We start from the raw sequence: 12,232 nt of genomic DNA, 5'->3' as shown, positions 1-12,232 counted from the left end.
CGGCGGACCCGGCGCTGTGCAGACCGCCTGGATCGCAGTGCATGTTGGGTAGTTTCTTGCACTGACTTCAAATGTGCGCCGTCACCAAGTATCGCGAGAAAGGGGCGGGTTCAAGGCGCCTTCCTAAGCCAGCGCAGCCAGAAAATAGGTACTGCGCTGGCTGCATGCCGCCTTGAGGACTACTAAACAATGCATTGTGGGAAACCGTGTCCCCACAGTTCTTGTAGTTCGGTGTGAAATAACTGGCACTAAATGAAGGACATCTGTGTATTTTTTACTCTTTCTGGAAGGTAGTGAATCACTGATGAAAAGATAAACAAGATTTCAAATAATCTGTGTTTATATTTGTTATTGTTGTCTTTAAAATTATTTTATTGTTTATTTAGGACATAGCTTATGAAATGTATCCTGACACAACAGAAGATCATAGTAGCAGGAGTGGAATTTTCCAATTCAATGTTGAGGTCAACCCCCAACTCCTTGATCTGTACAGTCTCATCGTTCACCTTCATGTCAGGCGCCTGTCTCCGCCCCCTCCTGCAGCAGATTGGTCTCGCCGGCGATGCAGGCGAGGCGCCGGGGATCTCAGACCTATTGACGCAGAAAGATTCCTGCAGAGCGCCGAGTATCACCTGAGAGGTTTCTGACGGTTTTCTGATGTTTGGATCCACAAACCCGTCAGTCTCCTGCCAGACAGGAACTTTACCTCTCAGGATGGAAACAGGATTGAAGCTCTGATGGTTCCAGGTTTGAACATAAAGTCTGAGCGGAGGAATCATTGAAATAATCATCATCTTTATTTCAGTTTTTGACAAAATACCCCAAAAATTCAAAGCTCCTGGGCTTTACAAAAATACGTTCTCTACAAAGGTGTCGCTCCTGCAGCCCCAACAGAAACACAGTGTAGTGTCAGTCTCAGCAGCTCTCCACACGTATAAATTAATCTGCTTAAATTAGCCTCTAACAAGCGTCCGTCCACCATGGAGCCGTCCACACAAACATGACAACACGAGTTCAAGTGCTGGCGACAAAACGGCGTTTGTTCACCCAGAAGAAGTTTTGGTCCAATCAGAAGCTCCCACGCCGGGAGGACGGCTCAGAAGGAGAGAAGGCAACACGAGTCGTCCCGCCGCCGGCGTCTACCTCCTCAGGCCGTGGTGCGTCTGCGCATACGAGGACGAGCCTGCAGAGAGCAGACGGTCAGCTGGCTCTGCCCCGCCCTTACCTCGGAGCTCCTCCCCCTGAAGGCCGACCTGAGGCCACGCTGCCCAGCCGCCGCTGCAGGGCCTCCAGCCGGGAGATGTAGTCGCTGAGCGCGCGGTCGGGGTCGTAGCTCTGCAGGTGGGAGCAGGTGAGCGCCGCGTGGTCGGCGGCGGCGTGGAACCTGCAAACACAGCCGTCCGTCAGGACTCAAACGGCGACTTCAGGGAGGACTTTCAGACTGAAATCCAAACCTGTGATGGGAGGAGGACCCCCCCGACCGAGGAGACCCGCTTCTCCCCCTGCTGCTGGACAGCCCCTCCCCACCTCCTCTCTGGGGAGCGTCGGCTCCTCCCACGTGGAGGAAGGAGGAGTCCCTCACTTCTACACCTGGAAGGGATCAGAACCGTCAGACTCTCTAACAGACTGGAGGTTCTGTTTCATTTCCCGTCTGGCTAACCTGCTCCGTTCTTGCTGGAGGGGGCAGAGCTCATGCCGGCGGCGCGGTGCCATCGCTTCACCAGGAAACGCATCCTGAAAACAGGACCGGGGTCAGGCTCAGGGTTTAGGGTCAGCGATGAGTCAGAGCTGCAGCTCACCTGGACAGAGCGATGGCCACTCGGACGGCGGAGCGGAAGCGGGTCAGTCCTCGGCGCCGCTGGGTGAGGGGGTCCAGCGTGGACAGCGAGGGCCGGCCCCCCATTCTGGTCAGGAGGAAAAGTGTGGCCTCCTCACACTCCTGGAACCCCCCCAGCAGTAACAGCAGGTACTTCTTCTGGTAGATCAGAGCTTTGCGGAAACTCTCCGCCCTCAGGTAGCGGCCGTACATCCTCTGGAGATGGGAGAGGGCGGGGTCAGAGGAGCGCTTCACGACTCAAACATCTGCTAACACGCCGTCGACCATCAGAGACGCACCGGAAAACCACGACCTGAAGAGCGATTTACACTGCTGCGTGTGTCTGCGTCTGCGCAGTGTCTGCGTCTGCGCAGTGTCTGCGTCTGCAGCGTCTGCGTCTGCAGTGTCTGCGTCTGCGCAGTGTCTGCGTCTGCAGTGTCTGCGTCTGCAGTGTCTGCGTCTGCGCAGTGTCTGCGTCTGCGCAGTGTCAGCGTCTGCGCAGTGTCTGCGTCTGAGGTGCATCGATACAGAAATAACCACTCGAGATGTTCCCTCCGCCTTCGTCTCGTCTGACGTCCGTCCCTCCAAGCTTTACGCAGGAGTTCCAGTCCGTTGACGCGTCAATATCATGGTCAAAAGCCGGAGAACCAGAAACCGGTCTCAATTTCAAAATAAAACTTTGGTTGTACTTTCAAAATAAAACTGTCACAGGTGATTTTATATTTTAGGTGACAGAACGTGTGATAACGCACAATAACACCACCGACAACACCGGCTCAGTTTAATGGACAAACTGGAGACGACGTGAACTAACTGACATGAGACAGATTCCACACACAACATCACAGACAGGAGATGTAAATCCGGGTCAGACCTTCAGCGCCGCGTTGTCAGCTTCTGGTCCGGTGATCTCCCGGACGGCGTTTGACCGGATTTCTCCACGGAGTCGGGAAATCTGCGACTGAGCGAGCAGCAAGGCTTTCTCCAGACGGATCTTCTCCTGACTCCACGCTTCCCGTTCCTGAGAAAGCATCGACCCCATCGGCTCCGCCCCTCTCCTGCTGGACTGAGTCGGATCAAGAACAGGTTCAGGTTTCTGTCCCGGTGAGGATTCTCCAAAAGTCTCCGTGAACTCACGCTGTAGCCCGAGCCAAACCCCGCCTGCCGGTAGCGCCGGAGCTCCTCCTCCAGTCTCAGCGAGTGGTTCCTCAGGTCGTTCTTCTCCTCCGTCAGACGGCTGACGAAGCCGGTCAGCTCGGCGTTCTGCCTCAGCAGGCGCTCCGTCAGGGCGTTGGAGGAGCTGGAGGTTCCTCCCGCCAGCAGGGACAGGTTCTGACAGAAACACCAACAGCTGATGGGTTCTGCTTCCCACACGGCTCACATCATCATCAGAACAAAAACATCAGATCTGAACCTCTGGAAAGGGCGGCAGGCCGGGGGACTGCTGAAGCACGGCCAGGACGTCGTCCACGCTCGACTGCATCCAGGACAACTCGTCAATGTCGACCTCTGCAGACGACCTGAGGACGACAGGAGGGAACAGGATGTCCTTCAGCACGCAGAGATCTGACCAAACACACTCAGAGTGACCCTGAAGGATCCAAATGATCCTAAAGGATGAAAACGACCCTGAAGGATCCAAACGACCCTGAAGGATCCAAACGGCCATGAAGGATCCAAATGATCCTGAAGGATCCAAATGACCATGAAGGATCCAAGTGACCCTGAAGGATCCAAGTGACCCTGAAGGATCCAAATGATCCTGAAGGATCCAAACGACCCTGAAGGATCCAAACGACCCTGAAGGATCCAAATGATCCTGAAGGATCCAAACGACCCTGAAGGATCCAAATGATCCTGAAGGATCAAAACGACCCTGAAGGATCCAAATTACCATGAAGGATCCAAGTGACCCTGAAGGATCCAAATGATCCTAAAGGATAAAAACGACCCTGAAGGATCCAAATGATCCTGAAGGATCCAAACGACCCTGAAGGATCCAAATGATCCTGAAGGATCAAAACGACCCTGAAGGATCCAAATGACCATGAAGGATCCAAACGACCATGAAGGATCCAAACGACCCTGAAGGATCCAAACGACCATGAAGGATTCAAATGATCCTGAAGGATCCAAACGTCCCTGAAGGATCCAAGTGACCCTGAAGGATCCAAATGATCCTGAAGGATCAAAACGACCCTGATGGATCCAAACGACCATGAAGGATCCAAACTACCTTGATGGATCCGAACGACCCTGAAGGATCCAAACGAGCCTGAAGGATCAAAATGACCCTGAAGGTTTCAAATGATCCTGGTGGATCCAAACAACCATAAAGGATCCAAATGATCCTGAAGGATCCAAACGAGCCTGAAGGATCAAAATGACCCTGAAGGATCCAAACGACCCTGAATGATCCAAATGACCCTGAAGGATCCAAATGATCCTGGTGGATCCAAACAACCATAAAGGATCCAAACTACCTGAAGGATCCAAATGATCCTGAAGGATCCAAATGATCCTGATCCCTGTCTTCAGTTTGTGTTTTAATTTATGTAACTGCAATAAATACTTGTGGTATCATAAAAAGATCAACTTTCTGCTCTGGATCTCCAACAGAACTTCTTCTTAAGGAAAAGGTTGAAGATTTTTCTGACGATAAAGAGAAACAAAAATGAAAAAGTTTTACTTTTACCTGCCGGTGTTTCTGACAGACAGGTTGTGGATCTTTGAAGAAACCAGCTGGAGTTTTCCAACTATTTTGTCGACGGTTCGCCAAGGACCGTGGTGCAGTCCGCCCGCCTGACCCGGTCCGCTCACGTGACCCGGTCCGCTCGGTCCGCCTGGGTGGTCCGATGGAGAGGCCTCTGCCTGAGGAGACGTCTCTGTTCCTGATGGAGCGTTCTCAGTCCTCTGTCGGAGGACCCAGTCCTGGGTTCGGTCAGTGGACTCTCTGTGCTGAGCTCCGCCCTCAAAGAGGTGTAGTCTCTCCTCCAGCTTCTCCTTCTGCTCCTCCAGAGTCCTCCTGCGGTCTCGTTCTGTCCTCAGATGCTCCTGGACTTCAGTCAGTTCCGCCTCCAGCCTCTGCAGCTGGACTGCAGCTTCTCGCTGGGCCTCCTGACTGTGCTGTGACTTCTGATTGGCCAGTGTAAGCTCCTCCTCTTTCTGCAGCACCTTGAGCCTGTGGGCCTCCACCTGGGAGAGCAGATGTACCACCTGCAGAGAGAGGACAGCAGCAGAGACCGTTTACTGTCCTGAACGTTCAGAAGGATTCGTGTTTTTACGTTTCCTCGGAGTCTCGTCCAGAATCCTCCGTCTCACCTGGGCGTGCTTCTCGTCCAGCTCTCTCTGCAGACTCTCCTGCTGGTTAGGAGGCTCCTGGGCTCGCTCCTCGTCGGGGGGGCCGCTGTTGGAGGAGGTCAGAGCGCGCCGCTCCCGTTCCCTCTCCAGAGCGGAGGTCAGCTCCTCAGCTTTGGCTCTCTCTGTGTCCAGCTGCACCTGCACCTCCTGCAGCTGCCTGCGCAGCCGCAGATGCTCCTGCTCGGCCTGCTGCTGCAGAGCCGAGGAGGTCTGCTGCTGCTCCTCCAGGCTGCGGGTCAGCTGGAGCACACGACTCCTCAGCTCCTCCAGGGAGAGCTGCAGGTCCTGAGAGGAGGCAAGAAGTGAAACCGGAAAACCGAACGGACAGAGGTCATGTGACAGAAGTCATGTGACAGAAGTCATGTGACCGGGGTCACTGTGAGGATGAATGGGTCTTCTTCATCAGATCAGAACATTTCCTCTTCTAGAGGAGCTCAGTGAGTCCTCCGGTCCTCCTACCTCCACCTCCTCTCGTTTGTTCTCCTCGTCTCTCTCGGTCCGACATTTCTCCTTCTCCACAGCCCACTGCAGGTCTCTGCTCCTCTTCCTCTCCTCCATCAGCTGCTCGTTCAGCTCCTCCACCTCGCCATCTTTTAGTGACAGCGCCGCCCTGTTGGCCGCCGTTTGAAACTCGTTCATCATTTCATCAAAACTCATTTCTGAACCGTTTCAGAAAAACTGCTCCAAACAAACGGATTCTTCTAGACTTTTGGACATTTTACAGAATGAACCGTCTTCAGTCATTCAGATTCATTCAGATTCATTCACAGTTTTTGACGTTTGAGTCAGAAAATCAGCTGGAAAAACCTCTGAGAGCCGATTTATGCTCAACCAGCCGCAGACTTTAGGGAATCTTTCTGAACCGTCATTTTCTTTACATCCAATCAGTGATCATAAATGTCATAAATGCATCATCTTAGAAAATTACCTTAAGATAAAAAACAACAAAAACTATACATTAATTTAGAGTTCTGATAAAGTCTCACCTGAGTCCCTCCAGCTCCTTCAGGTGTTTCTGCTGGACCTTAAGCTCCGCCTCCAGCTCCAGTTTTGTCTGACACAGCTCCGCCTTCAGCTCCTCGGCCCGCGGCCGCTCGCCTCCTTCGCCTCCGTCGCCTCCTCCCTCCTCCTGATGGAGGCGGCTCTGCAGCTGCTGGATCTCTGACAGCAGACTGGCTCGCTCTGCCGTCAGGAGGGACGCCATGGCGTCTCTGTGCTGCGCGTCCTGCATCAGGACAAACGTCAGGGTTGTTCTAGAACTCGTCGTCACTAAAGGACGTGTAGTCTTCAGGCGCGGCGTGGAGGAGCGGCGGCTCACCTGTTCAGCCAGTCGGAGCTCCAGCTGGTTGAGGTGAACGACGGCATCGTTGGTGTCCAGCAAACCCAGCTGGTTGAAGCCGGCGTTCTTCAGCACGCTCCTCTCCCTCACAAACACCTGCCTCACCGCGTCCAGCAGATCCGCCCGCCAGTCTGCGCCGCCCGCCGTCTGCAGCAACAGCGGGAAAACGGGAGGTTCAACCCAAACGTCTGCAAGGACGGTGGACTCAGGAGGACGGCGGGTTCCTGTACCTGCGTCTGCATCTGAGCGATGAGAGCTTTCAGAGACTCCAGCGTGGCCAGGAGGCCGTCCCTCTCCTTCAGCCAGCCCGGAGCGGCGGCGTGGCGTCCCGGCTCCCCCTCAGACAGCGGCAGCTCGGACAGGGACAGGACCTGCATGCCCTCCTGGTGGACCTCACGGATCAACGACTGCAACCACAGGTGGAGATCATGCCGACTCTGCTGAGGCAGGATCTCTGTGAAGGCAGGCAGACACGGGTGTACCTTAATCCTGTCCGGAAGAGGGTCCTCAGCCTCCCTCTGGGCCCCCTCGGGGGTGGTCCTGAACTCCTGCTGCAGGAGCTCATAGCCGGTCCTCTGGCTGTAGTCGGAGCTGCTGTCTGCTGGGAGACGAACCAGAGATGAAGCAGGAAAGATCAATGATGAAAAGATCAAAAGAAAACAGAAAAGATCAAAGAAACAGGAATGAAAAAAAAGATCAAAGAAAAAGAAAAGATCAATAAAGAAAACAGATAAAAGGAAGAGAAACAAAGAAAACTAAAAGGCCAAAGGAAACAGAAATGATAATAAAAAAGAAAAGATTAAACGATCAATAAAGAAAAAAAATCAAAGAAAACAGAAAATCAAAGAAAAAAAAGATTAAAGGAAACAAAAAAGATCAAAGAAAAATAAACAATCAAAGAAGTACTCTAAAAAACAAAATGTTTGAGGAAACTTGAAAAGTTTAATATATTGTTTTTTCACAACAAACTAGCCTTAAAACATTCCTCTTTGGACAGGCGTTCTGCCAGGCTAGCTAGTAATCAGAGAATATTCCCTCTCCTGTGGTCCTTGTGAGGCTAGATTAATAAATTAATATTGATGCGTTTAAATATAAATTTAGATTTTCCATCGGCGTTATTTTTCAGATCAGCTCTGGGGTTCTGTTCTCTATTCTCATCTACTTCTCCTCTCTTCTATTCTTTATTATTTATTGTATTTAGTTCTCCATGCTTTTGTGGTGCAGTTCCATTCACATGTTGTTCTTCTTTCCCACTCTCCTCTGGGGAGCGGGAGAGATTTCAGATGCCCGGTGGATCGCCCACGCTCCCACTCTTGGCCGTGGACCACGCCCCCGACACCATCCTGCATCTCTGAGTGAGAGTGATTCCTGCTGGGTCGTCTGTCCTCCTGGTCGTGGACTGCACTTCTGCTTCATCATGACTATGGACTTCATCATCACTTGTCCCTCAGCTTTATCTGAATGAACTCTTAGATTCATAGTTGTAGAAGCTAATCTTTCTTTAACTGTTCTGGTATCTCCTGTCCGTCCTGGGATGGGATCTCTCCCTCATGTGGGAATCCCTAAGGTTTCTTCTTTTTTCCTGACTCAGGTTTTTTTAGGAGTTTTTCCTTACCGGGAGGGAGGGTCTAAGGGCAGGGATGACCAGTTTATGTAGTCTGTTTAGTTTTTAACAATTGTTTATATTTTATGATATTTTAATTATCTGCATGAAGCCCAATGAGGCAAATTGAATTGAATTGAATTTATGTTTCTACATTTTATTAAAGTTTTCTTTTTTAAATGTTGAATCTGTCTTTGGTGTTTATACATTTTACTTTGAAGTTTAAATGTTTTTCATTTTCGGTGTTTGTCCTTCACTTTGAGCTGATCCTGATCTGACCTCACAAACTTGAGCTCAGACGAAGCAGAACATCCGTTTCTGGAGGATGTTTGGGTTCTGGTTCCGGTTCGGTCGTCCTGCGTTTCCCTAAAGTGTGATTCCGTCAGCCGGACTCACCGCTGGCGTATCCGTCCTTCAACAGTGCGGTGGAGCGGTCCTGTCGTGACGCTGGAGCCTAAACAGAAGATCAGAACCATGAAGATCCGATCCAGAGCTCTGACCATCGTCATCATCTTCATCCTCACCTCAGAGCGCAGCCTGTCAATCACAGCCTTCAGCGCCTTGCTCTCGTCCTCCAGCGCCTGCAGGTCCCGCCGCAGACTCTCGCTCTCGGCGATGTGCCGCGCCTCCATGTCCAGGATCTCCGCGGCGTGCAGCTCCTGCATCTGCTCGATCTTCTCCTGGAACTGTGCGATCACCTCCTCCACCTCCTCCTTGGCAGCGGAGGCGGAGTCTGCCCTGAACTCTGGGGTTAGAGGAGCTTCGGTCTGGGTGAAGGAGCTGATCGGGGCGGCGGTCTGCTCCGAGCCGGCGCCGGCCTGAGGGCTGGTGGATTTGGTGGGCGGAGCCCCGGATCCTGCAGAGTTCTTCCTGGACGCGGAGGTCTTCTCTCTGCTGCTGCTGGCCTTCCCAGACAGATGTTTGCCTCCTTTCCTTTTGGGCTGAGAGGAGGAGGAGGAGGAGGAGGAAGGCTGAGGAGAGGGGGATGGAGAGCCAGACTCTGTGGCCTTCAGCAGAGCCGTCTGCACCTCCTGGAGCTGCTCCTTCAGGCTGGAGATGGAGCGTTCCCGGGCGTGGAGCTCCTCCAGGAGCGCCTCGTTCTTCTGCCTGCAGCTGCTCAGTTCTTCTTTGGTCACATCCACATTTCTCCTCAACTCCTGGAGCTCCTCCCTGAGCTGGGAGGAGGCGGCTTCTCCAGCACGGAGCTCCTCCTGAAGCTTCTGGCTCTGCGTCCGGTAGAAGCTCAGCTCGTCTTTGGTGGAAGCCGCGTCCGTCACGTCGGCACCGTCTTTGGATGTTTTCACCTTCAGAGAAAAGGAGACGTGATCAGTCGATGCAGGAAAAGCAGCTGGACGTCCTCAGAGAAGCTCCACACGTACCTGGAAAAGCTCTGCCTTCAGGTGAGCGATGGTCATCTCTCGCTCCTGAAAGGAAAGATTCAGAAAAAGGATTCTAGGATTTCAGGAAATCAGGATTTAGTTTTAGAAATGAGCAGAAACAGCAGATCCCTCTGGACGAGGAATCCCCCTGCGCTCCTCTGAAAGGAACATCTGAGTTTCACATCAACGTCTCCTCAGAAGGAATTCAATGAACTCATAAAACGATCATTGTGACAATAATGAGCTTTGGTCAGAACTTTGATTCTTTTCCTCAAAAACGTGATTCCATTCTGGTCGGTTTCATCTAAAATCATCATTTTTTCTCAAACGCCTCCTGACCTCCCCTCCCCCCCGGCGTGGCGAGTGGCGAGCTCCTGACCTGCAGCAGCTCCTGCAGCTTCTCCACTCCCTCCCTGCTGCTGCTCAGCTCTTCTTTGGCGGCTGCAGCTTCACTCTCAGCCTCCAGCAGCTTCTTCTTCAGCTCCTGAACCTCCTCCTCGTCTCCGGAGAGCGAGGAGTTCTGCTGGATGGAGGTCAGACGTGAGTTCCTCCTCAGAGAACCTGCAGCAGACGGCACCTGCATGCTCACCTGCTGCATCTGGATCTGCAGACTCTGAATGGTTGAAGATTTCTCCTGCAAACAGAGAGTTTGTTCATTTCTGCTGAACATCAGAGGAACTGATGGATGGAGGGAAGGTCACGCACTCGCAGGTCCTGCTGCAGCCGGCTGCACGTCTGCTGGTACTTCTGCAGCTGCTCTGTGGCGGCTGCAGCCTCTGACTTCACCTCCTGAAGCTCCTGAAGGAGAAGGGATGGAGGTTCATCCGAGGAGCTCTGAGGAGGACAGGAGAGTTTCTGAGAACCTGCAGCTCTTTGGATCAGAAATCTGACAGACATAAAGTCCAGAACCAACCAAAAACACCAGAACCTGAACTGGAATTCATAGAAAGAGTTACGGGAAAGTCTCCTTTGATCCTCCAGTCTAATCCACAATGATCCAGCTGTCCTCCCTACAGGAATCGCTTCTCAGTGAAATGAAAAGGCTCTCATGTTCTCCAAAGGTCCACAAACTTGTGGGATTCACACAATCCTGATCCCAATACCAGAGCCAGATTTAATCCTCTACAGGATCTTGATCTGAGTTTCAGATGTGGATCAAAGTGGTTCTTCTGATGGTGCTGTCCTCTCAGGTCAGATGGAGAACTAGGATGTCATTCCAGGAACGTGTCTGACTGAGAATGTTCTGTAATCACTGATGGAGATGGAGAGATGTTCCTCGGAGAACGTCGTTTTAGGAGAACGTTGTTGGATTTTCTCAAATCTGTATTTTTGTGCCTTTTTTGAGAGTAAAATACTCATAAAAATTCTTTCACTACTCACTATACAGTGTACTATATAGTACTATAGTGTACAATACAGTACTACAGAGTACTATTGTACACTTTTGTACTATATAGTACTATAGTGTATAATACAGTACTACAGAGTACTATTGTACACTTTTGTACTATATAGTACTATAGTGTACAATATAGTACTACAGAGTACCATTGTACACTATTCTACTATATAGTAAAATAGTGTACAATACAGTTTAGCATTGTGTACTATAGTGTTGTATGGTACTATTTGGTACTATGATATACACTATATAGTATACAATACTGTACTATATAGAGCTACAGTACTATGTACTTTATAGTACACCATTTTCTAGTTCTGTCTGGATCTACAATTTCCTAAATCCAATATACTAGAAATTTCCCAGAAGTCTTTGTGAAAAACTAGCATGCATTGATGCTCACTACAATATTAAATATAGACCACAATGCATTGCAATCAAAGATTTTTCATGAAAAACTTGCGTTTAGATGTAACTCGTGACTCAAGTCTTCACATGTTCATCATCAGAACACAGCGGAGTCATCAAACGTTCTTAGATTCTAGTGAGAGATCACCACATCCAGCAGGATGTCCTCAGCCTGACCTCATTCACATGCTCCGGGATGGGGGGGCTGTTATGGGGGGAGTGAACGCAGGTTAACTGTGTTTCCCGTACAGGGAATCACAGGAAAGTCCTGCCTGTAGTGGTAATAAAAACCTGAAGTTCATCAGCATCTCTGAACGTTCTTCAGGAACAACATCGTCTTTGCTCCTTAAAAGCTGCTGACTCAGCAGTCGCGTCTGTGTCGGTCTGCTCACCTCCTCAGACGTTCTCCGGAGCGTTCCGGTTCTCATCCGACTCAGCAGATCCATCAGCACGGCCAGCCTCCTCTCGTACTGGTTGACCTCCTCCTCGGAGCTGGACAGCAGCTCCTTCTGGAGCTCCTGGTCTTTCTGCATTCCACTCAGTCCCGCCTCCAGGTCCCGGAGCTTCTGCGTCAGATGGGCCACCTTCCCCGAGGACGCCGGCTGTGCTTGGCGAGCTCCGCTGAGGTCCAGCGGGGGGAAGCCGGGAAGCTGGAAGTCGTCGGTGCTCCTCTGCCGCTCCTGTGCAGACGTCTCTGCAGATCGTTCTTCACGCTGCAGCTGCTGGAGCTGGAAAGCATCTGTGTTCCTGCGCAGCTCCTCTGCAGACGTCTCCTCTGGATGCAGCTGCAGCTGGAAGGCGTCTGCGCTCCTGCGCAGCTCCTCTGCAGATGTCTCTGCAGATCGATCTTCACTCTGCAGCTGGAAGGCCTCCAGAGTGGCCTGGCTGACCAGAGCTTCTGCCACCTTCTCCCTCAGCGCGTCCT

General features: G+C 51.6%; 1 protein-coding gene across 1 annotated transcript in view; it reads right to left on the bottom strand.

Moving 5' to 3' along the window:
* Positions 1-775: 775 nt before the first annotated feature.
* The window catches only part of akap9 (A kinase (PRKA) anchor protein 9), a gene marked incomplete in the record, with an annotated part of 57,551 nt that continues 46,094 nt past the window's right edge, over positions 776-12,232 (bottom strand). The window contains 22 exon segments of the mRNA XM_036209956.1: positions 776-1,183; positions 1,254-1,384; positions 1,455-1,590; positions 1,661-1,734; positions 1,800-2,032; positions 2,691-2,882; positions 2,954-3,148; positions 3,231-3,336; positions 4,512-5,032; positions 5,138-5,461; positions 5,636-5,786; positions 6,163-6,401; positions 6,495-6,662; positions 6,746-6,922; positions 6,998-7,116; positions 8,515-8,572; positions 8,643-9,422; positions 9,498-9,542; positions 9,877-10,020; positions 10,087-10,131; positions 10,203-10,331; positions 11,700-12,128. Of these exon segments, the coding sequence (XP_036065849.1) occupies positions 1,140-1,183; positions 1,254-1,384; positions 1,455-1,590; positions 1,661-1,734; positions 1,800-2,032; positions 2,691-2,882; positions 2,954-3,148; positions 3,231-3,336; positions 4,512-5,032; positions 5,138-5,461; positions 5,636-5,786; positions 6,163-6,401; positions 6,495-6,662; positions 6,746-6,922; positions 6,998-7,116; positions 8,515-8,572; positions 8,643-9,422; positions 9,498-9,542; positions 9,877-10,020; positions 10,087-10,131; positions 10,203-10,331; positions 11,700-12,128 (4,440 nt within the window).

The sequence above is a fragment of the Oryzias melastigma genome, linkage group LG22 (genome assembly GCF_002922805.2).
Source record: "Oryzias melastigma strain HK-1 linkage group LG22, ASM292280v2, whole genome shotgun sequence".
Lineage (NCBI taxonomy): Eukaryota > Metazoa > Chordata > Actinopteri > Beloniformes > Adrianichthyidae > Oryzias > Oryzias melastigma.
This window is presented reverse-complemented; position numbering and strand designations above follow the sequence as displayed.